General features: G+C 40.3%; 2 protein-coding genes across 2 annotated transcripts; one reads left to right on the top strand and one right to left on the bottom strand.

Moving 5' to 3' along the window:
* The first annotated feature begins 2,913 nt into the window (after window positions 1-2,913).
* On the top strand, window positions 2,914-12,796 carry LOC130917754 (extracellular calcium-sensing receptor). The gene is made up of 13 exons (XM_057839420.1): window positions 2,914-2,967; window positions 3,049-3,127; window positions 3,204-3,324; window positions 3,519-3,748; window positions 3,869-3,951; window positions 4,790-4,969; window positions 5,110-5,298; window positions 5,376-5,849; window positions 6,761-6,970; window positions 7,048-7,171; window positions 7,231-7,424; window positions 11,992-12,273; window positions 12,374-12,796. The coding sequence occupies exons 1-13, from the start codon at window positions 2,914-2,916 to the stop codon at window positions 12,794-12,796; spliced, it is 2,643 nt and encodes an 880-aa protein (XP_057695403.1).
* A 7,017-nt stretch (window positions 12,797-19,813) lies between these two features.
* On the bottom strand, window positions 19,814-25,969 carry LOC130917753 (extracellular calcium-sensing receptor-like). The gene is made up of 9 exons (XM_057839419.1): window positions 25,770-25,969; window positions 25,403-25,697; window positions 25,236-25,322; window positions 24,751-25,020; window positions 24,172-24,372; window positions 23,830-24,090; window positions 23,506-23,733; window positions 23,311-23,434; window positions 19,814-20,739 (listed from the first exon to the last, which is right to left on the bottom strand). The coding sequence occupies exons 2-9, from the start codon at window positions 25,688-25,690 to the stop codon at window positions 19,814-19,816; spliced, it is 2,385 nt and encodes a 794-aa protein (XP_057695402.1). The 5' UTR covers window positions 25,691-25,697; window positions 25,770-25,969.
* Window positions 25,970-27,900: the final 1,931 nt, after the last annotated feature.

Below are 27,900 nucleotides of genomic sequence, written 5' to 3'. Positions count from 1 at the left end.
ATGTACGTAAATCTCTTCATTTGAGGTGGTCCCCTGAGAAAATGAAAATGATACAATGGGAGAGATGCTCACATTAATATATCACAATAGGAAGGATGGGGCTATTAGTGGTTATTAGTTTATCCAATTTGCAACCATAACATTGATATGTTTGCTAAAATACATACCATTCCCAACAGTCAGTCTTAATAGTAAAAAAGCACGGATCCAGTATATGAAAATTTGTGTTCTCTGGTATAAACTACCCCTCACACGGGTTAGAATCATATGATATGAAGTGGAATTGATGGTAGCACAGCATGTAATTGTTCTTGAGATTAAATATATAATGAAACCGCATTGTACAACCAATAGACTATAAAAATAAAATGTCGCAAAATTATTCCTGGACATTTTTCATTAATCTAATTGGAAGCTGGCATCTACCTCTACAATGACTTCACCAACATAGAACTTGTTTTAGTAAAAGATCACAAGCACATAAAGAACAAGTTCTATCTTGATGAAATCCGGCTATGAAGTTATATTTCAGAGCAAGGTCAAAGACTTGGTTGCACCATTTGTTTTTTCAGACAAATAGGACATTGACACCATACTTTCAATGACATCATTCATATCCAAGGCTATCCACTGTAGTGGGGACTAAGAGAACAGCCTGCAAGATCTTACTTAGGGTTGACCTTGACTGTCGTCCTGGTCTGATCATTCTAACCACAGCATTTACATTGTTAAAAAAAAACAAACAAACCAAAACAAAAAAAAAAACTATGCAGTTTGACGTTGTGCTTTCGGAAATATTGGCGTCACAGGTCTTCCATGTTGCCTTTCGTTTTCGTTGGCAAAATTAATCACTTTGGGAACTAGCACTGCTGAACTTGCACTGAGGCATCTGCTAGTCTGCAAGTCGAGTCGAGTCTCAAGTCTTGGACTCTCCCAGCTCAAGCGAGTCCGAGTTAAGTTGTGAGTCATCAAAATTGCGACTCGAGTCGACTCGAGTCTGAGTCCCTGTGACTCGAGTTCAATTGTCTTCCTCGCTGGGTGCCACAATGGAAAGCGAACCCATACCTACTGCTTGGAAATCCAAGATGCGATTTTATTGCTTTAAAACACATGCTTGTCTGTCTGTCTATCTATCTGTTTGTCCATATGTTTCTGTTCAAAATAACCCGGGGACAAAAAACATACTACAATAATTTTCGGACTATAAGGCACACCTGACTATAAGCGACCACACACCAATTTGACACGAAAATGGCATTTGTTCATAGATAAGCCCCGCTGGACGGTAAGTCGTAGCTGTCCTCACTGTATTATGGGATATTTACACCAAAAGATATTAACCGGGAACAATTTATTTGACAGCGGCAACATAAGACTGTCAGAAGACCAAATGAACACCCATCAAGCTTTGAACCAATTAGCTGCAAAGCTTCATTGCTTCAAAAGCTTCATCTGGCTATCACTGCTCCCTTGGGGGAGTCAGTCAACCTCTGCTGCCACCTGCTGTCATCGCTGTTGTCGTCCAACATGCCTCTTAGCATGCATTGCAGCCCTACAGATGTGAATAACAATCAAAGTTCATGTTTGTTTCGAAAATATGCTCATTATTTCTTCAGTTACTGTTCCAGTTGTCTCATTAATTGCTACTTATGTTACAGTATTTGATAACGCTTTATTTAACAGCGTCACCATCAGACTGTCATAAGACAATCATACTTATGACATGACACTGTCATGAGCATTAATGAATGGTTATAATAGATGTCATTTAGTATCATCCGGCAAATTATCTCATTTTTAAATGGATTTAAACAAGCCGAGATGGACATAAATGGAGTTAGTGACATAATTTGCCGGATGGTACTAATGACATCCGTCAGTTTCACGGGTAGGCAGGTGGTGTATGGACCCAAGTGCAGAGAAACGGAAACGAGGCTGAAAGACGGTGCGAAAAGGTTTTAATTAATGCCAACAAAAAACAAAGTACCAACGCAACGACTGGGGTGTCCAAAAACTCTTAACAAACAAACGTCAGGCTAACAAATCAACTTACTTTCAAAGCAGGACGAGGAACACGAGGAGCTGGGAAAAACCGCTGACATGAACGTGAAGATTGACATTGACAATGATGCAACAACGAGTGAAAAGAAACTGGGTGCTTATATACACACACGCAGACAAGGGGTAACGAGACAACGGGGAACAGCTGCGTAACACAGGAGGATGCAGGTTGGAGGATACACTAGGAGCAGGGACAACAGGTGAAATCAATGGGCAATCACTGGGACAAGTCAGACTAGGAGAAAACCAACACAAAACAGATATCTGTCATAAGCATTCAGTAATGATCATGATAGTGTCATGCCATAATTATGATGGTCTTATGACAGTCTTATGACGCCATTGTCAAATAAAGCGCTACCTGTTAACCCAAATAAATCAACAAATAAGCCGCACTGGACTATAAACCGCAGGATTCAAAATGAGGGGGAAAAGTAGCGGCTTATAGTCCGAAAATTACGGTTTTATCAAACTTGGAGGACATGTTTGTATAAAAAAGATGAGGTGATTAAATTTGAGGGTCAAAGGTCACAGAGAATATTGAATTTGACTACTTAGGATCCTTGAGTAATGACTCCATATAGTTCCTTTCTATTGTATTATATGCTTTTATGTTACTTCAGTGGTTTAAAAGAGGCTAACTGGTTGCACTTTAAAAGACAAAACTGGCCACTTATGCTGGCCGCCTTTCAATAAGTGGATCCCTGAGTGGGTTATCTCTGCGGCCTTGTTGCTTTGCACTTGAAAAACACAGCTGCCTACTTTTAATGACTGTTTTTGCTGCATGTTTGGGACAAGGGAGATTGAATGGGCGTCTTTTCGCCCAGGGCAGTTTGCGACACTTAGAAATAGATGTGCAATGAGACGAAGCAGGAGGCGGCCACTGAGGCAAAGTACTTCTCAGGTGTAGGTTGTATTATGCGTAATGTCTCTTTCATTGAAATCATTGGTGTCTTTTGAATAATTATGTTTTGTGTTGTCTCACAGTTTGCCCATGTCTTGGCTCTCCTGTTTCTTCATGCGCCGGTGGCCATCCTCAGCCCCGCTGATGCTTTTGGTGGGGCTGGTAAGCAGACAGCCTGGCCTAAGGGTTGGTCTACAGGCAGTTCACGCACAGTCTTGCCATCGGTGGGGAACACCAGCTAGCCGGGGGCTTTACCAGGATGGAGATATCATCATTGGTGGACTGTTTCATCTCCACTACGTACCTCCAACCACAGACCACAATTTTTCTAGTGAACCAGATTACAAAGAATGCACTGGGTATAACTGACGTTCACAGTTTAATTATTATAGTGCATTTATTTTAGGTTTTCAATTCCATCATGACTGTCCATCATTTCCTATTCAAGAATATGAAACAATCTTTACGATAAAAACACGGAGGTTTCATTGGTCAATCAGGCTTCAAGTTCAACTCACTATAGTGTTATGCTTTGTTTGTCCCTTCACTCCAGTTTAGAGCAACTCCCTTTACAGTACATTTATGCCACGGTGTTTGCCGTGGAGGAAATCAACCGGAATCCTCGTCTTTTGCCGGGTGTAAGCCTGGGCTACCACATCCGCGACAGCTGCGCCATGCACCCGTGGGCCACACAGGCAGCTCTTGCACTGGTGAGCGGGGACAGCAGCACCTGTAACCTCACGGTAACGCCAGTGCACGCTTTTGAGGAAGGTGGGAGAAAAGGTACCATCAAATAGCATTATTACCATGTGGAGTTGGAGTTAAGCAGATATATATGTGTTTATTTATTTATTTATTTATTTATTTATTTATTTTTAAATAACATTCTTAGTGTCCTTCTAGGTGTTCCGTTGATCATTGGTGGGGCTTCATCCAAAACAGCCATGATACTCTCTAGAGTGCTTGCGCCACTCTCTGTGCCTTTAGTAAGTTTATTCTATTGTATGTTAGATGAACTTTACAGAGATAATCATGTTTAATTTCAATTGACACAGTCAATAAGCCATTAGTTTATACATTTTTAGTGTTATTATAGTTTTGGTTCCCTGGGCCAGTGTTTTTTCTGTTATTGTATATGTTTGCTGCAGCATTTTCGGAAGTTCTAAACACAATGTATAACAAATTAGTTATAAAGGTGAATGAGAATAATAAAATGTACAAAATATTTGAAACAATTGATAATGATCAAACATGGTGAAAACCGAAAAAAAAAAAAAAAATACAAATCAAAATATTAATATATCAGGGCAGCACAAGTCGATATACAATGTATTTATTTATTCATTTCAGGCAGTTGCATTCATTGAGAAATTACATGTTATTACATTTCAAGTAACAAAACAAACACACAAAAATGCCTGAAAGGGAGCAGGACAAAGAGAACTTAGAAGCACATTTCCCCCCCCAAATTTGGCTTTTGAATGTTTATTGTGTGTTATTTTTTTCATAATTAGACACCTACTTTTGCACCTATTTGCATTTTTCCAGACCTTGGAAATTATTGATATAGATTGATAAATTTTAATAAGTTGAAAGAAACACAGAAATACACAGTATAAAACGTTTGTATTGCCAGACCTATTCTATTTCACAATATTTGAATGATGTATGTACCTGCACAAGAAGAGCAACCTATTATTATTTTTTAGCACAGGCACATAAACATCTTTTCTTTAATTACATTTTCATATGATTTCACCAAAAGCTCTTAAAATGTACTCACATTTTTAGAATGTTGTACCCAATCTTTTTGAATTCTATTAGATGAGCTACCAAGCAAGCTGTCCTTGTTTGAGTGACAGGCGCCAGTTTCCCAACTTCTTCAGAACCGTCCCCAGCGACATTTACCAAGCTCGGGCCATTGCCAGGCTGGCTATATACTTCAAATGGACCTGGATCGGAGCTGTGGTGGCGAACAATGACTATGGTCTGGTGGCTGTTAAGGTGACCAGTATCAGAAATCCCAATAATTATGCCACCCTTTTTGAGGCATTCATTGATTTTAGTTTATAGTGTGTAACAATTGTATGTCATTAGAATAGGGTAAAAAATATCATTAATAATGTCATGTTACGGGCCACTAGGTATTCCAAGAGGAAACTCAGGGGTCTGGGGTGTGTCTGGCCTTTGTGGAAACTCTAAATAGGCAAATCATCAAGAATGATGCCAGGAAAGCAGCCCTTGCCATTAAAGCATCGAGTGCCAAAGTGATCCTGGTTTTTTCCTGGTACACGGACGTTAGAGAACTGTTTCTGCAACTGGCCGAAATGAACGTGAGATGCGAGCACTGCTTTACAAAAAAATCTTTAACGATTGTGTATCATATGACCTTTATGCATGCTGACATCAGGTGACTGACAAGCAGTTTCTAGCTAGCGAGGCCTGGAGCACGAGCGGCAATCTTCTCCAACACCCTGTCACTTCAAAAGTGGCGAGCGGTGTCCTGGGCATGGCCATTCGAAGCTCGCCGATCGTCGGATTCGAAGATTACATCCGTGGTTTGACCCCGTCACATCGCCCGGATGATCACATCTTGAGAGAATTCTGGGAGAAACAATTTGCATGTAGGCCTTGGCTATCCAATGTCACAAACCTGTCTGACTGGAGTGCCTCTCTGCCCATGTGCGGTGGGGAGGAGAGCCTGAAGGGGGTGGATAATCTCTTCACTGACACCTCCCAGCTACGACAGGCCTATAACGCTTATTTGGCTGTTTACGCCGCAGCTCACGCCCTCCACGACAGACTCTCTTGCCCTAATTCTAATATGGTCTCCAGGGACAGCAGTTCAACCTGTTTGTCACCCGGAAACGTTAAGCCTGCTGAGGTAAGTATAGTTTAGTGTGAGACTCATTTTATATTCATATATTTGGCAGTGGCGTGGTTAATTGTAACAATATGGGCTGACGGATAGTGCAGCAAACCTTTAACTGAAATGGAATTTTGTGTTTCATTTTGGAATAATAGTTTAATGAAATGAATAAAATATAAAATAAAATTTTAAAAAAGTTTTTTTCTCCCTCCAATGCATTTTCCTGCCCTACTTGGCAAACATAAATATTTCCTTTTATTTGTAGTCATCATTCTAAAGTGTATTAGAATTGAAGCATAGACAAAGGACACATAATGAATGATAAAAAAAAAAAAAAAACAGCAAACGATGAAAAAAAAAAGAAAATAGAAATACATTATTTTACAAATAAAACGATAAGAACAGCGGTATTGAACTATCGAACAACAATAGATGATCGTACCTTTAAAAATAATAACAATTGGAAATTAAGTAAATATATGAAAAAATGCACTGATAAAGAAGTTTAATATTTTTTATGGATTGAAATAATCCGATCAGATAATTTTAAATCTATATATTTAAAAACAATAAAAATCAAATCCAATAAATTACAATATGTTTTTGCAACTTCAAACTAACTAAATAAAAAACATTAAATAATACAATAATTAAATATTTATTTAAAAATAAATAAAAACATATAACAAATAAATAAAAACATAACATATAATAAAAAATATTTCGTAATAAAAAAATATAAAAATATTTAATAATCAGGAAAAGACAGCTGATATACTTCACTAAATGCTTCAGTATAAGCTGAGCCCCCCTCTACTGTATTTATGACAGTTCGTCTTAATTTGACCAAACCATGTTACAAAAATGTTATTCTTTACACATGAGTTATTGTTTTTCATGCCTTCATATGCCTTCTATGTTTTCAGCTCCTGCAGCACTTAAATGATGTCAACTTCACCACACCACAGGAGGAAAGGCTTTATTTTGAAGGAGCAGACATTCCTGCTAAGTATGACCTTGTGAACTGGCAGATGACCACAGACGGTGTTTTGAAACTTGTTCTGATTGGCCGAGTGGAAGGCTACGAAATCCTTATGAACGACTCAGCCGTCCAGTGGAGCTCGGGATATAGCCAGGTGCCTAATAGAAGCCTATTTGCTAAAATACTATACACATAGACAGTTAATGATTAGCTTACAATTTTACTTTACAGGTCCCCACATCTGTGTGTAGTGAGAGTTGCCCTCCTGGAACCAGGGTGGCCACCAGGAAAGGAGAACCCATCTGCTGCTTTGATTGCATCCCATGCGCTGAAGGGGAAATCAGCAACATAACCGGTGAATGAACACAAAGACTTTTATTTTACTAGCTGACTTATTCTCTTGATATGTTTCAGGTTCACCCACTTGTGACCGCTGCCCACTGGAGTTCTGGTCCAACGCCGAGCACACAGTCTGCGTTCTACGACAGCTGGACTTCCTGGCCTTCAACGAGACCTTGGGCATCACCCTCACTGCAGTTGCCGCGTCTGGCACCTTGGTGACCACTGCCGTCTTTGTGGTCTTTCTCTACTATAAACATACGCCTGTGGTAAGACTGTACACACTGTCATTTCAATTGACCTGGGAGCATAGGCGGAGTTCGACTTTTGGGGCAGAGGGGCACAACATGTTGATGACCCTGAAACGCAGTGTCAGTAATAAAATTAACTTACAAGAATATTTATAATAATAAGTTGACAATGAGCATTTTTGTTTCCCCTCATTCTTGAGGGGAATTCTAAATCAGGCTGCTTAGGCAATACTTTTCGCCAAGATCGTCATCCATTGAATATGGTATGCCCGCCGTGTCGTGCCAATGTAGTTATCCCAGTCAAAAATTGTATCCCCTGGGTTGAGCCATATGGAGGTAGATTTATGTCTTTATTATTCAATCAAAAAAAAAAAAAAAGTTGTTTCGATTTTTAAAAAAAAATAAATAAAACAAAAAGTTGCTTCGATCAAGCAACTTTGATGATTGAAGTAATGTTGATTTGCATTTTGGGCCAAACTTTGGCTAAGACATTTTTGTCATTATTCAATAAAAAAATAAGTTGCTTCATAAAACGATATATTTTCAAAAAGAAAAATCACTTCAATCAAAAAAAGAAAAATTTCAATGATGCTAAAAGTTTTTGAATGCGAAAAAATATTTGAGATTGAAAAATTTGCATTTGAACACTTCATTTTTCTTCGAAAAAGTTTTCTTAGATAGAAGCAATCCTTTTTGTGTTTGGGCCATATTATGGGTAGGACATTTGTGTCTAAATCATTTAATCCCCCCAAAAAGGTGCTTCAATAAAAAAAAAAATATATATTTTCAATCAAAGAAAAAAAAATCATTTGAAAATTTTTTATAAATTTATATGCAAAGCAAATGACCGTCTAAGTTGCTAGTCACATGATCTGTTCAAAAAAAATGTTGTTTGTTTGTTGCAGTTTTATTGCTTTACAACTTTTATATACATAGGAAAGTCAATTGCATGCTATGACACTTTTCGGCCACCAGAGGGGGCCTGGCCCCCCTTTAAAATCCAGTTATGCCTGGGAGGTCACATTTTACATACCTCGATTTGATTGCTCGAACGCAGTGGCTCTTAAAGGGAAAGACAAATCTTGATTGATTGATTGATTGATTTATCATGTACTTGCCAGCACAAAGACAGTGGACAGCTTTTTAAAAGTTAGCACTGGTGACCTTTAATCCTTTAGAGAGAAGGTGACTATTTTTTATTTAAAAAAAAAAAAAAAATTAAAATTGACACGTAAGACCTTTTAAGCAACCCTAGGTAGCTTTTCACTTTTGGTCGATTTTAGGGACGCTGGTAGACAAAAGCGGTAGTGTTTTGCTGTAAGGAAGACTGCGTTTCCCATGGGGACCAGCGCACATCTGCACAGTGTCGTAAAATCATGATCTCCCAGTGGCCTGTAGATGGATTAAATGATAGTTGTTTTTCCAGCAGCTGTGTGAAGGATGAATAGTAAAAATGTAATTAATCCAGTTGTGGCTAAACAATAGCATATGATGGTTAGCAACCGTGTGGCATAGTGTGGCTAACCCCCCAACCCCACTCGAACTCGTCAGTGCTGATGAGGTCCCAATGTTTTTTCTTTTGTCCCTGGTAGCATCCCTTTTAAAATATTTTATAAAGGTTGAAAAGTTACTTAGTGTTGCATTAAGTAACTATTTTTAGTTTAAAAATGTTTTAATATTAGCGATTATTATTCATATTTATTCAAAATTATTAATCATTATTGTTTTGTATTTTATCTTTGTACAATTATAAACAAATTTATAGATTAATACAGTGTTATTCAAAGATAAAATAAAAAAAACAGAAATACATTGGCTGCAGATACCACTCTAAAGTTGATTTTTGTTTTCGTAGTATTAACTCATTACCTGCCATTGACGGCGATAGACGTCCAATTCATTTGAAGTGGGAGAACTGGCCGAAAAGGCCTATCTTTCAGTGCGGGTGACGGCACTAGACTTCCATACCGTTGTTAACTGGAGGGTAAAGTTCATTCGCCCCACACAGTTAAAATGGATTGGACATCTAGCGCTGTCAGAGACAGCCAATGAGTTAAATGAGTGCCCTGGAAGGATTAGTTACCGTCAGTATTGTTAATCTTACTTTAAAAGTAAGAATTAGTTACAGTTACAAATTACTTCTCCCAAAAAGTAATTGAGTTAGTAACTCAGTTATCTCATTGTATGAGTAATTAGTTACTCAGCAAAGTAACTCACGCTACTTTTCACGTTCTAAACGTTTTTACATCATACATTCTATAACATTTTTTACGTCAAAGATGTTTATATTTACTGATTGAATATAAACACTGTAGTTTAGAACATTTGGTATTTACCCGTAATTTCCCAAATATAACGCACACTTTTTACCACCAAAATCAACTTGTAAAATCATGGTGCGCATTATACATGGGTACAGGGATGGAGACAGAAATATATATATATATATATTATATATATATGTATATATATATATATATATATATATATATATATATATATATATATATATATATATATATATATATATATATATATATATATATATATATATATATATATATATATATATGAAGACCAATTTTTTTTTTTTATTGACACGGCCATGTTGTGTTGAAGAAAACGTATGCGACGATGCGTTGCCGACCATTATGGTACATGACGTCACCATTTTGTTTCAGTAATGCTTCACTCTAATTGGTTGAATTATTTCATCTGTGTTAAATTCAGTTTTTTTCACTCTTCATAAAGCACTGAATTTAGTTTCTTGTACTCATTTGAGTCAACGATTATTGCAACTCGGACCATGACAAACATAAGACAACACAGACTTCCTGTGTCCGTCAACTATATCTGTCCCTCGGGAAACTCAAACCCAAATAACAATAGTTCCTCTTGTTACCGTCTACAGCAGGGGTCCCCAACCTTTTTTGCACCTTTTTTGGGTCTTTTTTTCACGGACCGGTGTTCTGACAAATTTTGCAACCCATCAAAAATTGCAACGATGCGGTTCTGCGCATGCGTGTAACGTTAACCATAGTCGCAAAATGTGCAAATGCAGCCATTCCAAAGTGAACACTACAAACTTTCTTGAAAGAGAAGAATATTAACTTACGCTTGATCATGGAAGGACTTGTAGAAAAGTTCTCCTCAGTTATATCCTGCCATGTAAGCTGCACTCAACAACTGCACACCGCTCTCACCATTAACGACTTCGCCTTGTCGTCAAACATTAATTAAGAAGCCCGCTTCACAAAGATACGGTGTTGGAAATTGTAGCAAGGTTTTCAAAGCTCTCGTAGTGATGTCAGGATATTCCAGAATGACTTTAATCCAGAACCTCGGTAAAGTTGTCTTCTCAAGTGTTAATAAGGTCGCCGTCATATGCGATTTCGACAAGTTGATCTTCCTGTTGCACAGACATGCTCGAATCACTCGGTTTATTCACAAACGGGTCATGAATCCACTCATTCGCCGTTCATGGGTCTTTGAGGTTGTAGGCTCGTCAGGTGCCTTTTTCGCCGTAAAGATATCTCCAAAGACGTCTGTTTTCCAGTCATCTTCACTCGTGTGGGGGCTAATTATTTCTGGGAACAAATGTGCTGCGCCTGCGGCCTAGCAATACGTTATTATCGAGGACTAGCGCACATAGATATATTATATACACAAACAAGATGTACTGCTAGCAGTCCAATCAATGGATTTCTATGACAACATTCTAATCTATCCCGTAGTATTATATCTAGAGTCGACAGGGATATTGGTGTGTTAAGCAGGGCCACAGGGTTAATTCAGCCAGAATGCGGTTGTTATTAAATTATTTCTATGCGGCCCGGTAGCAAATGCGCGGCAGATGGGGACCCCTGGTCTACAGCGATGCGCTCTTTCCGATTTCCGACTTCAGTCCTCACTTTTATTTTACCGTATCAATCCAAAGAAACATGCACGTTATACATGGGTACAATAATTTCCCCTAGATTTTACAAGTAAATTTGGGGTGCACGTTATACACGGGTGCGCCTTATATTCGGGAAATTACGGTATTTGGATCAAAATATATTAGTCTGTTAAGAAAACATAAATGCAGACTGACCATTAACCAGTGCAAATCTTTGAAACTGTATGTTAGGCCTACTGCAAAATAGGCAGAACACTATCCTTAAGCATGCCAGAAAGTAACAATATTAAATATTGAAAATAATTCAAGTTTGAGAACGCTACATTTGAAATTCCTTGGTCTTGTTGTGTTTGCCAGAGCGTGCAGTGAAGCAGGGCATGAACCGCCCACGTAGCCACCTATTCCCGGGCAGCTGATGTGTGACAAAATCAGACAACACGCACTTCATTCAACCAAATTGTAGTAACGCGCCCTTTCAAATCCTCAGTAAAGGTCATGGTGTTGCAAAGATGGGAAAAGTAATTAGATTATTCACTGCTGAAAAAAATAACGCTGTTATTAACAACAGTTACTGTACATGCCAATGACATAATAAAAATAAGAAAACTGCCCAATACTACTATAAAACAATGTACTGTAACACCAACAAGACGGACATAACCAGCTGTTTTATCATTGCCCTTTCAGGTTCGAGCCAATAATTCCGAACTGAGCTTCCTGCTCCTCCTCTCGCTCAAACTCTGCTTCCTTTGTTCGCTTCTGTTCATCGGCCGTCCGTCCGTGTGGTCCTGCCGCTTCCAGCAGGCGGCTTTCGGTATTAGTTTTGTGCTGTCCGTGTCCTGTCTACAAGTCAAGACCATCGTGGTCCTGGCGGCCTTCCGTTCAGCCCGGCCTGGTGCTGAAGCTTTGATGAAGTGGTTCGGTCCGGGACAGCAGAGAGGAAGTGTGTGTTTGTTCACTTCCATACAGGTCAGAGTGGAAATAGATAATTGCAGTTTTGCAAGAGTATTCGTAACTTTTTGAGGAGTTAGAATTCTATTAATCTGAGATTTGCATTTTTTTTCAATAGATCATCATCTGTATAATTTGGCTGTCACTAAGCCCGCCTGAGCCTAAACCAGACTTTGATACCCCAGGGTTAAAAGTCACCCTAAAGTGCGACATGGCCTCTGTGGTGGGTTTCTCTCTGGTGCTGGGCTACATCGGTTTACTGGCTTGCACTTGTCTCCTGCTGGCCTTCCTCGCCAGGAATCTCCCCGACAACTTTAATGAGGCCAAGATGATCACTTTCAGCATGCTCATCTTCTGTGCCGTGTGGGTGGCCTTCGTGCCCGCCTACGTCAGCTCGCCTGGGAAGTACATGGTTGCTGTGGAGATCTTCGCTATGCTTGCCTCCAGTTATGGTTTACTTTTTTGTATTTTTGCCCCAAAGTGTTTTATCATTCTTTTGAGGCCGGAAAAAAACACCAAGAAACACTTGATGGCCAGGTAGCAAATAAAAGCAAAGCTATTGTTTATTTGTTTATGCTATGAAACATGTATTATCCATTTTTTCTAATCAGTAGTACTTGACCATATGATGAAATATACCGGTATATATCAACACATGAATAATGGCTAATATTTTATGTTGTCCCCTGTTCCTAGTTGACTAAGATGTTTTTTTCTGTCTTGGGAGGGCCTTTCTTGAATTTTATACCCATTGCTTGACGTTTGAAGTGGCTTTATGATGAAAATGCTGTACAACTGCATCCAAGCCTGTTAATCGCCCATCCTACATACTCATTACGCTAGTTTGATAGACAATGTCTTGTTTTACAGAAAGTAAATTAAAGATATCTTTGCTTATTTCCTCTACTGTTTTCTTCTTGTGTATGTTTTTGGTCCGTAATGATGACAACGGAGGCAATATTGTGATTAAGCTTAACATACTGTACTTATTATCAGTGGCGGACTTGGCAATTTTGGGGCTTAAGGCGAACATATCCAGGGGCCCTTTTCATGGGTCAGGGGTTAAAAAAGTGAGAAGGGTGTGTAGGAAATATGTTGCGGTACACTATGACTGTCCTAAACGACAAATTTCTCCTGATTAGTCAGCTGACTAGTTATACAATTAGTCGACTAATCTAATAATTTTCTTTCTTTTTTTTTTTTTTTTTTTTTTACTAATTTAGCGATGACATTTTTGTTGACGCTTATTAATTCACAAAACCATTTTGGAACACTTAAATTCTTTATTAAATTACAAATAATCATGTAAATAACAATAATTAATCACAAATAAACAATGTGGTTAAATGCTGATAGCATTTACTAGTGCAAAAGAATGGAAAATAAACAGATTCAGAACTCTGACTTTGCCTTTCCATCATTATTCAAAACAATTCTTAAAAAAAAAAAAATCCAGCATTATTATTAGGGTTGTTCCGATCATGTTTTTTGCTCCCGATCCGATCCCGATCGTTTTAGTTTGAGTATCTGCCGATCCCGATATTTCCCGATCCGATTGCTTTTTTTTTGCTCCCGATTCAATTCCAATCATTCCCGATAATTTTTCCCGATCATATACATTTTGGCAATGCATTAAGAAAAAAATGAATAAAACTTGGACGAATATATACATTCAACATACAGTGCATAAGTACTGTATTTGTTTATAATGACAATAAATCCTCAAGATGGCATTTACATTATTAACATTCTTTCTGTGAGAAGGATCCACAGATAGAAAGACTTGTAATTCTCAAAGGATAAATGTGACTTTGTATATTGTGACTTAATATTGCCATTTAGTGTATTTGTTGAGCGTTCAGTAAATGATACTGTAGCCATTTAACTGTTCTGCCCAAATGCATGATGGGAAGTGCAACCATGACTGTGCGTTGTGGTACCAATTGACATATCTTCTCTGCATTGGGAAATAACATAGGGTGTTAAGAAAAAGATCAATTACTACCTTTCTTCCCCACATTGCTTCCCATGATATTTCTAATCGTAGGGAGAGGGATTGTAAGGCTTTAGCCGATTAAAAAAAGGCTCCAAAGGCTGCCAAAATTCACTCTACTCATTTTACGCTGCCTTTTAGTTGAATATATAGGTAAAACGGTGCCATTACAGATTAAACGCAACACTGCGTGAGTGGGTCGTGCAGCGCATGATATAATTGCGTTAAATATTTTAACGTGATAATTTTTTTAAAAACATTAATTACCGCCAGGATAAATTTGATAACCCTACCTTAAGCCTAAACTAAAGACTCTGGATGAGTGTAACATATTATGTCTGTAACATTAAATACAATTAGAAAATGATTTAATTAAAAAATATATATATATATTAAAAAAAGGCATCTCCGATATTTTTTTGCCGATTCCGATACTTTGAAAATGACGTGATCGGACCCTATCGATCGGGACATCTCTAATTATTATTATAGTATACTACTATATAAAATAGTAGTATAATAATTATAATAATTAGTCATTGCCAATCATATTTGTCATAGTGTCATTTGAAAGTTATTCTTAGTGTAGAATCTGTATTCTGTTGTATTTACTCAACATATTATAATATTAATTCTGAAATATGTGGGATTAACTCCAGGAATCGTTATTTATATGACGAACATGACGTGCTTTTATTTTGAAATGTTCACCGCTAACCGAAAGCTTAACACTGTGTAAAAAAAACATTCTTCGTCATTGCTCGTGGTGTCACTAATAGATCATTTAATTTTTTTTTTTGTTAGCAAATGCTGTTAACCAGCTGTTGAGTGTTATTGTATGACTGATTGGAACTGTACTGCATTGTTTCGCCACAGGGTGTGCTATCGTGTATTTTATGTTCGGTTTGAAGAAGATGAAGAAAGTTAAAAGAGGCATTAGTTTTTAGGGATGTGGTTTGATGAAAAGCTTACATGGGCACAGCATATAGATAGATTGGTGGAAAAATGTAAAAAGGTCAATAACATATTGAGGTGCCTGTCAGGGAGGGATTGGGGAGCAGCGAGAGCTGCCTTACTCAATATATATCGGGCGATCATGAGGTCTTCAATTGATTATGGGTGTATGGCTTATGCCTCGGCAGCGAACTCCCACCTCAGAAAGCTGGAGGTGCAACAAGCGCACGGTCTGAGAATATGCAGTGGAGCTTTCAGAACGTCACCAGTCGCAGCAGTACAGGTGGAATTGGGGGAGCTCCCGTTGAGACTTAGAAGATTGAAAATTATGCTTGCATATTGGGTGAGTGTAAGGGGCCATGGAGACACACATCCAGTAACGAAAGTGTTGATGGACAGGTGGGAGGACACAAATCAACAGAAGATGACCTTCAGCGGGGTGGGGAATGCAGTGGCAGAACTGGCAGGGCTTAGCCAGTTGGAGTTCGGCAAAACCAGTACCAGTATCCAGTGTTGCGCCCTGGCTATTCACAATGCCGGTGGTAAATTTTGGGATTAAGGAAGTGATCCGGGAGAGGGGAAACCAGGGTATGGTGGATGAGGAGTATCTGGGACAGAGGTATGGGCAAAACGTTCTGGTATTTACGGACGGGTCGAAGGATCCGGAAACTGGACGTACTGGGGCGGCGGTACATGTGCCGAGTTACAATGTGGACATTAAAACGAGGTGTACAGATCACTTGTCTGTTTATGCAGTGGAAGTAACAGCAATTATAATGGCACTTGGTTGGGTTCAAACAAATGGGATAAAATTGGCAGTGATTGCTTCGGACAGTTGGTCGGCGCTCACGAGTATTTTAACCATGAAGTCCAGTAGACTTGACTTAGTATTTGAATTGCACAGGCTACTGTATGAAGCACAGAAAGGTGGGCTCAGGGTGGAGTTTGTGTGGGTCCCGGCGCACGTGGGGATTGAGGGAAATGAGGTAGTGGACATCCTGGCCAAGCAATCGCTGAGAGCACTGGGGATAGAAAGGCAGGGCGTCCTGAGTAGAGCGGAAGGGAAATCCATTATTGGGGGCTACATACAAAAGAGGTGGCAAGAGTATTGGGAAGCACAAGAAACGGGGAGACATTTTTTCTCAATACAGTCACAGGTGGGTATGGGAAGGAGATTGGGGAGAAGCAGAAGGGAGGAGGTGGTGTTGAGTCGAATGAGGATAGGACACACGGGGCTAAATGATTCGTTGCATAGGATAGGAAAACACAAAGATGGGAAATGTAAACATTGTGGGGAGCGTGAAACGGTTGAACACATTCTAATGGTATGCGGGAAGTATGGAGAGCAGAGGGATCGGTTCAGAATGGTGCTGCACCAGGCAGAAGAGACATTTGGGATGGGAAATGTTCTGCAGATGAAAAGGGCTAATATTCAAAAAGGGCTAATAAAGTTTCTCAGGGACACAGGGTTGTTGGACAGGATATAGGAAGAGGGTAATTCATTAGTATTTAATTCGGTTGTTACTATGTCATTTATCCAATTTTTTGGCTCGGGTTTTATCTACACTCTGGGTGTGTTTCACTGGTTGTCAGGAGGGATTACTTTTAGTCTGTAACTGCCAGATCTCGTGCTAAACCGTCGGTCCAGTAGGTGGCGGTAATGCCCCACGGCACCGAGGGGTAAACTGCCAATAAACAAAAAGAAGAAGAAGAAGAAGAAAGAGGCATTAGTGGCCTGTTCTCAACTTCTCCCTCACTGCGCTTTGGCTCTCATGGAGAGCACGTTCGCTCATGTGTTCGAAATAAACGATAGCCGTCGTGCAAAGTAGCAAGTAAGCTGTAAAAATAGCGAGCTTAGTGACGTGAAAAACACGAGAGAGCTAAGTGAAGCTAACAAACAGCTAAGCGATGCTAAACAGAGCTAAGCCAAGCTAAACGGCGCTAAATGAAGCTAAGCGACTGATATTCAGTCCATCGTCGTGGAACAGTCCATTGTAGTGCGTGTATGTGGGGGAGAGATAATATAAATGCAGCATTCAAATGGCTTTCTTTTTTGTTTTGTTATTTGTTTGTTTGGTATGCCGACATAAATACATGACGAATAGTTGGGGGTGCTGCTGGCTCCGGTGGCCCAAGCCCTTGCTCGTTGGGGCAAGGGCAGCTGGTTGCGGGCCCCCCAGGCGATCGGCTACTTCACCTGAATAGTAACTCCGCCTATGCTTATTATTATTGTCTTCAAATTGTCTGGCTTTTTCTCATTCAACCAAGTGTTTCATCATTGTAAAAGTGAATTTATAATACAGGACTCATTAAAAATAGCAGCTTCTAAATTTATTCAGATATTTAGGAAAAAATGAACAGATACATATCACTCACAATTCCCTTCCAAGGCAATGTCTACACGAAGCAGGGTATTTGACAAAAATATGTTTTTCTACAGTTTTCAAGTGCCTATGACAGCAAAAAGCGTGTTTATTTGATATTTAACGCTGTATTTTATGCTCCTTAATGAAATGGACCGCTTGGATGTGTGTGGAAGCAATCGTTTTATTTATTCCATTTTTTAAATCCCGCGCCATGAAAATGAGCATCTTCCGGCTCCAGTCTCGGGTTTAGGACGAATGCAAATGTGACGTCACCCGGGTCAGCATCTCACAATATGCCACTGCTTTATAGCATGCAGATGGACTGCGGATTCAGTTGATTTTGCAAATTAATTTGTTTTATTTTTCGCATCATGCCAGCCAAATGTACTAGTTGCTGCACCAGGAAGAGGCGTGTGAGCCTTTTTGGATTTCTAAAAGTTCCCGTTCACCCCGGAGATTGGCCAAAACAAGTCTAACAACTGTGGGACCATTTGACTTACGAGGAAGTGAGTAACTACGTGTTTGGTATTATGTCAAATACTGGGATCATTGCACACGTTTTAATTAGGAAGTGGCTTGCATTTTGTGGCTGATTGTCCACCAAGAAGGCCACTCGGCAGACGACCAGTGGCTTGTCACACACCCCTCTCGGTCCTCTTCGCGTGCCCGCCGAGAGAACGCTATACTCGGCTTATGCTTGTGAAACCCCCCACTCTCGTCTGCAATTTGCTATAACGTCCAGACTTCCAGCCCCCTCTGCCCTCTTCGTGTGCCTGGCAATAGACCACTATCCTCGGGTCATCCTCCTACGTTGGCTGGTTTGTCTGGCGGTCATTCTCCAGCATTTCCCCCTCAACAAGCATTCCTGCCCGCAGCAGGGAAATGACGAGCTTGCTCGCCGCCGATCGGTGAAGGCTGTCATCTTCACCGCCATTTGTGTCATGAGTTGGGGTAGCTTTTTGCTTTTTTTTATTTTCGAAAGGTGAAAAAGATTGGAACAGCAGCTCGGCGGTCATTTTCCAGCTGCTTCCCTGTCAACGAGCACTCTTGCACGCAGCAGGGGAACGACGAGCTGTAACTTGCCCGACGCAAGTTGTCGGTGAAGACAGTCAATCCCGCCACCATGTGAAATGTTCCGGGGTAATTTTGGGTGCTTTTTCATTTTCGAAAGGTTTGAATAAGATTTGGAAACGCCGCTCCATTCGGGTTAGCATGTCGGCTCGCTGTCACGCCTCCTACTTTGTTTACACTCTTCCCTCCATCTCCGAAGTCAGGTCAGGGAAATGACAAAAGCCGGACTAACTCCAGTGGCATAAAATACCGCTTGGGAGGTGCAAGAAGTCAACAGTTTTGACCATTATGCAATAATTTTGCTCTTTCATACTGAAAAATGCATTTTTAATATTTCATATATAAGATATATAAGATAAGACTGTTATTTGTCATGACCATACCATTTATTTAGGAATTGGGGAAGAATACTTAGATAAAAAGAATATCCTGTAAATATACTGGAGTAAAGAGATTGAAACAATGATGACATTTTGCTGCTCCGTGTCATATTTTCCCTCGTTCTGAATCCTCCCTCTCAATGGGCTGAATTCTAAATCAGCTGAAATTGTGACCCTGCCGATGTCATCCTCCAGCTGGGGACGCTAGAGTATTATAATGACAGATGTGGCTACACAGCAGATTAAAAGACTAATTTCTCGTCATCTGCACTTTGCCAAATTGTTGTATATAGTCGAATCATCTCAAAATATGATTCTAATTCACATGGTAATGCTATTTAAGATTTTTTTTATGCTGTCGCAGGCACTTTAAACGAGGGTTCTTGAAAACTGTGCCCAGAGTGAAGATTTCTGCATTTGTGGCGCCTGTTGTGAACACTTGTAACCAAAGATTTAACTGTGGAAACGTCACTGACAGCGACAAACTTTGTCCCTACGTCACATATGAGACCAATGTTTACAATTTGAGTAAATTAGAGAGGCGCTTTTTTGCTTCCATTTGTCTACAAACTCTTGCAGTGCTTCATATTGAAGAATACACGCGAAGGATGGGGTATTATGGACAATTATTTTTCACGCATTGTAATGAATGTACTTAAAAATCAATAAATGCGGTTGGCTGTGGAAGCTTTTTTTTTTCTAAAAACGAGACGGTATGGACATAATTATTTTTTTCCTGACGTATTAGGTCAGGATCCTCGGTTTTAAAAAACCCTGATAGGTGTAGACATGGCCTAAATGTGCTTGTGAGACTTGTCTGTGCCTCGCCCCATGATGGCTTTCTTGGTGTTCCTCTCTGGTCTCAGAAGTATTATGTAGCATTTTGGTCCAAACAGCGCCACCAAGAGGCCAAAGCTAGAGGCCAGGATGGCAAAGACCTCAACTGCGTCCGCGTAATTTCCCGGAGAGTTGATGTAAGCAGGGATAAATGCGACCCACACTGCACCGAATATTAACATACTGAATGTAATCAGTTTAGCCTCGTTGAAGTTATCAGGGAGATTTCTTACCATGAATGCTAGAAGGAAGCTGAGGATAGCCAGTAAAGCAATATAGCCTAATAGCACCGCAAAACCGAGCGTGGACCCGATGTCACACTCATAAACGATCTTGTCTTTGTAGTAATTCATGTTTTTATGAGGATTTGGTGAGGCAGAGACAATCCAAGCAATGCAGACTACAGCCTGAATGCAAGTCAGAGCCATAATTGTGCCTCGCTGCTGCATGGCTCCAAACCACTTGAGACTGGCTCCCCCTCCTGGTTTGGAGGCCCTGAACACAGCCAGAACGACCATAGTTTTAACCAATATGCAGGACACGCAAAGTACAAAGCTGATGCCAAACGCTGCGTGCCTCAACTGACACGTCCACAACCTCGGGTGACCAATGAAGAGAAGTGAACAGAGGAAGCAGAGCTTGAGTGACATTAAGAGCAAGAAACTGAGTTCGGAATTGTTGGCCCGCACAATGGGCGTGCTGCGATTATAAATAAAAATCCCCAGAACAACAGCGCAGATTAAAGTGCCTAGTAAAGAGAAGCTTGTCAAACAGATGCCGAGGGGTTCGTGGTAGGAGAGGAACTCTCTTTTCTTTGGCACACAACGGTCACGCTGAGGACTTGACCAGAAATCTTCTGGACAGCTCGAGCACTCCATGGAGTCTGTAGAAACAAACGTCATCACAAAGAATTGAAGCGTAATCTTGCCCTTTCTAAAGCTAATTTTGGTTACGCTATGGCAGACATATCCAAAGTCCGGCCCGGGGGCCAAATGTGGCCCGTGGTTAAATTTCATCCGGCCCCCAGTCATAAAATCATTAACGTCTGGCCCACACACACTTAATAAATTGGTCAGCAGTACTGCTACCAGCATATGAAGTAGCTTACAACCTAATTGCTGCTCCTCATTTACCCACTAAAAGGCAGCAGCACTCTAAGCAACATTACCCCGTGTAACCCTTTACTCCCAATTTTCTAAAATGGCGACAATCAACAAAAAAAAAAGAATGTTGATTGCGACAGCCGACGCTTGAAGGATAGGTGGAAAGTGGACTATTTCTTCACTAAAATATGCAACAACTGTGTCTGCCTCATTTGCAAAGAGACAGTCACTGTTTTTAAAGAGTTCAATGTGAGGCGATATTACCAAACAAGACAGGCTGACATGTACGACAAGATTACAGGGAAGATACATCGTGAGAAATTGAAGCTAGTTTAATTTCACAGCAGCAGTATTTCGCAAGAGCCCGAAAATCGAAAGAGAACGCCACAAAGGGTAGTTGCTAGATTGGTGAAATTATGAATTAAAAAAAATAATAAAGCAAATGTGACACACAGAATGGCTTGCTAAAATTGTCTTAAATATATTGTTCTACGTAAAGGAAGTCAGCCAAGGTCGGCCCCCTACATTTTTACCACACCAAATCTGGCCCCCTTTGAACGTTTGGACACCCCGCGCTATGGTCTTGTGTTAAATCTTTTTTTAAAATTCCCAGATAAAAGCAAGCTCTGTGTAGAGCTAAGGGCCGATGCGAAGGTCAGTAGCTAGTTAAGCAAAAATGATATAATCAATTGTGTGAGGCTTTAGACCAGGGATCCCCAAACTTTTTCCTGTGAGGACCACATAATTTTTTCCTTCTCTGATGAGGGGCCAGGGTCAGTTTGTAACAGAAAAAGTGTGACGATTGCAGGAGTGCATAAATGTAAAAATGTATTGTTTTTCAGAAAGCCACAATCAAATAACCCTTTCTGGATTCTTCACGGAACAAAAGTAAATATAATATAATACAATATAATATAATATAATATAATCAGGGGTGCACATAAGTGGTCGACATGCGCGCATGCGTACTGAACGTAGACAAACGCGCTGGCCCTCAATGGCTTCCATACGCTTTTGCGTACCGATGGAAGACCACTGTATTTGCGGCGGAGAGGAGAAAATCACTTCTCAAAATGTCAAAGAGGCAGGCCCCACTGAGTAATTATTTCCGTGTTCCCCCACCCCCGTCAAAAGACAGACAAATGACAGAAACATCAACGGAGCGACCGAAAAAAAGGACTTTTGCTGAAAAGTGGCTGCAGGAGGTACCATGGCTAGAAGCAAATGATGCTTGCACGGAACTGTGGTGCAACATTTGCCGTGAGAATCCCAATGTCGCTAATAAGAGCAGCGCATTTTATGTAGGGTCAAAGAATTTTAGCCATCCAAACTTTGAAAAGCACGAAAAAAACAGAGCATGTGGCAATTTGGCAAATTATCGATGTCAGACAGGACCCCACTCACCGTATGGACAAGTGGCGGAATAAAGTTATTGAAGAACAGCGCCATGCGCTGACAAACGTGTTTTTGCTCGCATTTCACAAAGCTAAACATGCACGTTCAGTGAGCTCTTATGAGGACGACATCCCACTTTTACAAAGGCTTGGAGTTAATGTGGGAGCCGCATATGAATGCACTTTATTTTGAATTAGTGCTTTTATGTTTATTTCTTTACATTTCACTTTAAAGTAATGCCAATTTTGTTGTGCCAGTTAATGTTAATCAAGCGTTAATTGTTTATATAATTAATTAAAGGTAATTGGCTCTAAGTAAAGCTTGTCATAATTTTATCACATCAGGTGGGTCGGCTCTCAAGCTCAATGAGGACCAAGTCATATCTCCAGGTCCTCCTCTGAGAACCTGGGCAAAAAAATATGTGCACCCCTGAATAGAATAGAATAGAATAGAATAGAATAGAATAGAATATAATATAATATAACACAATTAATTAATCTGGGTTTTTCCACAGAAAAAAGCCAGGAAATAAATAACACTATTGAAAGGAAAAAAAAAAAAAATGCTCTCTGGTATTGTTCAAGGGGCCGGACCAAATGTGGAGACGGGCTGCATCCGGCCCGCGGGCAGTAGTTCGGGGACCCCTGCTTTAGACAGCTCGGCAAACAAAGATTATTCCATAATTTTGGTTTGTATGAATCCTACAGATTTTTGTTTTTGGGGTGATATACAGTATATTTAAGAGCAAGCCATATTCCAATACTTATACAGTTTGTATAAAGTGCTAATGTGGCCTGAGGTTGTAATAGTGTACTGTACATTAATCGATGTACGATTTTAGTCATTTGCAGCTCATTCTTTGTCTTCGTTGTTGCAAATGACCCCAAACAAGTAAATACGTAGACATTTTCACTATTCACAGCTAAAATGTTAAAAACCTGAAAACAATGACACACTTGTCATGTTGCTGATCTTGCCCTCGGAGCAAAGGATGCAGTCAAAGCAACACACAGGTTGACTTTTCTTTCTGGCCATGCGAGAACCTGGAGGACAACTCTCACTGCACACAGACTGAGGAGGCTGCACAAGAGGAAAACAATGAATTGAACATTCTCACAGCATAAGTATACTGTACCTTATAACAGTTGTACCGTTTTGGATCCAAATCCCCAGACAATTTTATCATCATGAAGTGTGAGCTCTTCGCCTTTTAGTGCTGATTCCTTAACATCCCCAACATGCTGAATCTTAATTTGGCCATCAGGCAGTGTTTGCCAGTTTGTGACATCGTATATCCGTACTGCATCACCAGTGTCGTCAAATGACACTTGGTCACCAAAAGTTGTGGTAAAATTGACCTTTTGCAAATAATGTAGAAGCTGTGAATAATAAACAATAAGAAAAAAATAAGAGTGGGTATGTGCATGACTAACTGGACCTCAGTACACCGGTCTATAGGCTACCTATTCCTATACCTGCCATGGCTCTAGTCCCTGCAAAGTAGCACAACTGTGACCCCCGAAAGGCCCTCTCCCAGGTACGCACTGCAGCAGGTCATGTAGAGCGTGGGCAAGTGCGTAAACTGCCTTATAAATATTATACTCCGGTCTGAGATTCGAAACATCCAAAAAATCTGTCCCCACATTCGTAAGGTTTTCGTTTCCTGTGCATGTTACTTCCCCCGTTTCCAGTGGTGCGAACCGACAGTGAAATGTGTTTTCCCAGAATTTTTTCACCTGGAAATGTATTAAGAAGAACAGTAGACAATGAACTTGACTGTTACAGTTGAAGGTGCAGTTCCAAATTCAAAGGCTTACCAGACTGTATTCACTATCATCATGTTTGTCAGGGCGTATTTGTGAGAGGAAGTCGCGGAGTCCCGGTATTTCTCCTCTACGGATAGTGATGCCCACTGTGCCCCTCAGGTAGTACAAGAGACGGGGTGTTTGCAGCACTGTGGCTGCAGACCAGGCTTCACTGGCTATCCACTGCAGGCCTGTCACATTCTGCTTTTCAACCTGATTTGTAGGGTTCAGATTATCCCAAAACAAAGGAAGTTTGAACTCCTTATTAGATGTTTTAGCTTTAATCGACAGTGAATTGCAAAAAAATGAAAAATAAAAAGATGAAAAATAAAATAACTTTATTCTGATCTTCTTCAATATGGCATGCGTTTACATTTTACAGTTCTGCATTTCCCTGCTGATTAACTAAAAGAAAAATGAAGATCAGTACTCGACATTACCCGCACAGTCTAATGACTGTGGTCATTTTTTGTGGGAAAAATAACATTTTCAACTCAAGTAGTTTTCACAACTCAGTTACAAATAAAAAAGCTGTCACTTGGATTTGCTAAGATGGTGTTTGTCCAAATCGTACACTATTTTGATTCCTACCTCATCCAACAGATGCAGCATGTGGGTCTCGTGTGCAAACACCATGACAACGCGGGCTGTTGATGTCCTCATTAAGTTCACAATCCTCTGAAGGTCGGGTGTGTCGTTGTCCCAGGGAAGGACTTCCAGGTAGGCCAGACAGCCGCCGCCAGACTCAGCCAGCTGGTGCTGGAAGGCGCGAGCCACACCTACTCCGTAATCGTCACCTGTCACCAGCAGACCGGCCCAGGTCCAACCGAAGTGTTTCAGGATCTGAATCAAAGCTCGCACCTAAATAAATAGATTGCACTCATGCAACACTTCAAGCAGATTATCAGATTTGAAAATACATCTTTAATCCTCTCACAACCAATTGTTAAAACCTCTGAACAAATGATCACATGTTGTATTACTTTATTTATTTAGAACTGAGCATCAACTTTGCAAAGACATACTTATACAGCTCTCATAACTATGCTTCTTTGTTAAAACATAAATATTCAAACCTGGAAGTCGTCATTTGGGATGGTTCTGAAGAATGATGGGAAGCGTTTCCGGTTGCTCAGACAGGAACAAGTAGAAAAGTAGCTCACCTGTTCATGGAAATGAACACAATGCACCTCAAGTAATTTGTGAAACCAGTAATTAAATACAGAATAAGGAGGACCCTCACAATAGGCATTCTGTATAAACCTAGCACCATGGACGTGGCGATAGAAAATGTCGAATAGGAATCACCCACAATTCCAAGCACCGGAGGGGGTCCCACACAGTCGTCCTGCAACACAAATTGCTTCTCTTGCCCCCCAACGAGTGACAACCCTCCACTGAAACCGACCACAAGTTCGCCGCAGTTGTCGTAAAGTCGATAGCCCAGAGTCAGGCCTGGCAAAAGCTCCTTGCTTCTGTTGATCTCATCCACAGCGAAGACCATGGTCATGACGTGCCTGAAGCCTAACATGTCAAATCTGACACACGCAATTTGTCAACACGGGAGTGAGTGGTATTCTTAATACAGCTCGGCATCTTCCTGTACGTACCCCTGGCACACGGGCTGCTGTGGCTCCGAAGTGAACGCCTGCTCAGGGAACACGGACGTGAAGTGCACCTCAAACAGTCCGCCCAGGACCACATCGCCAGGTTGGTGCACTTCGTTCAACTTGAAATGCCTCCATAGCTTGCAGGAAGTCGAATTGGGGGATGAGCTAAAAGAGGATAAGGAGAGATGAGTCAAGAACAGAAACAAGAGAAAATGCTTCTCTAGGAACACCCCCATGACACCTGGTCTCACTTCTGCGCATCATGCCACGATTTATATGCTGTGCTTTTTCACCATATTTACTGACATGAGCACCTCCCATTAGGATATTAAAAATGGGGTTGGGAATCTCACTGATTGGCCCAATAATGAATAGTCATCCAAATTAAATTATGCATCCTATATTTAACCACAGTACGCTTGTGACTTAAGTAGAAGGAAGAAACAATTAAATTCTCTTCCACAAGGTGGCAAAAAGTAGTATTCACCCTTCCATCAAAGATGAAATAAACAAATAGCATTGTGTGCAACTAAACAGGCCTAGATTTCACTATTCGTAAGATTTACGAGTAAATTCAGAAGAGAGCTCAACATTACATTGTGACATATACTATGGTGGAGTTCCATGAAATAGCACGGACAACAAATTTTAGCGGGAAATCCAGACTTCCTTCCCCCAGCCACTTTGGTTAGCTCGTTCATGGGCATACCAAACCATTCCCAGAGCAGGGAAGGAAACATTGTCTCTCCAGCAACTCTTGGTAATCCCTAAAGCCTTCACCCAGTGTTAAATGTCTAGAACACCTAATTAAGGAGCAGTGCTTAATTTGTAAATCATAAGGTGCTGGAACGCAAAGTACATAAGACAGCGCAGGGATGACGAGACAGGCACAGGTCCCGGAACATCAGCAGAAAATGGTTCTGAAAACAACACGCAAATTCCCACTTGCCATGCTGTGGAACTTACAAGCCTCAATTTCAGATAATATCCATGGTATAAATGTTATGACAACAATTTACAATTATTTAGGCTATACTCTGCACTGCACGGGCAATTGCCCGCATAACCACAGGTGAGACTTACAGTACACAGTCAGCAATTAGTTTCTCAACAGGTCTAACTTGTAAAACATAAAAAAAAATAAATAAATAAATGAATAAAATAAAATAAAAAAACATTACAATAAATACTAACACAAACCCATTCTTATGCGAGTTTCATCCCCCTGTTTTCTCCGTCCCCAAAGTTCCCACCGCCTTAAAAATTGTGCGGCCTAAACCCAAATTTCCATAAGTGTACTGGCCTGTTGCTCCGGCTGTTGGTGGTCCACCTGGCTGACTGCTGGCGCTGTAGCTGGCCCCCACTCCGAGTGGCGTTGAACCTGACCAGCTGCTACAACGGTAGCAGCCTCCTGCCCCGGCCTGGCTGGCTGTCCGTGAACCTGGCTAGCTGCTGCGGCGAGAGCCTCCTGCTGCACCCAGTCCTGCCCGTTAGCATGACTGCTGCAGCTGCTCTCATCACCAGTTGTTGCTTTTCTGACTCGTTTTAAACCATCTTCCTTCTTGAAAAAAGACAGTAAATGCAACTGTCTTTTTGGCATGTTGAAATACGTTGGTCCTGGCTGCATGCTTCCCAGATGCTGCAAATTTCCAGGTTTTTTTTTTTTTTTTTTTTTAATGTCAGGAGCGGGATTTGTTGGTGCTGCTTTTCAATGCATTAACAAATCTCCTACTCTTTCAAATTATGTTAAATTTTCACAAACAGCATGCAATTCTTGGGATTTGTTCTGTAAATGAATTTATGCATATTATTATTTTGTTTAATTAAAAAAAAAAAAAAATCTATATCATTATTATCAGTGATGCACGATAATACATTTTTCAACCGATAACCAATAATTTCCTCCTCATTCCAACCGATAACTGATAATGTCAAGCCGATAATTCTATTAAGAGATTTATGTAAAATTTTAAAGTACATACAAGAGAAAATATTACTGTGCAAAAATATAATTTATTGCTCTTTTTTTCAACATGAAATGTGCACAAGTAGTAAATTCCAACATCTAAATAAAGACAGAATATCTGACGTTGTGTAATGGTAAACTTTTGGCAACAATTACTTACAGAAT

The sequence above is a fragment of the Corythoichthys intestinalis genome, chromosome 6 (assembly GCF_030265065.1).
Source record: "Corythoichthys intestinalis isolate RoL2023-P3 chromosome 6, ASM3026506v1, whole genome shotgun sequence".
Lineage (NCBI taxonomy): Eukaryota > Metazoa > Chordata > Actinopteri > Syngnathiformes > Syngnathidae > Corythoichthys > Corythoichthys intestinalis.
This window is presented reverse-complemented; position numbering and strand designations above follow the sequence as displayed.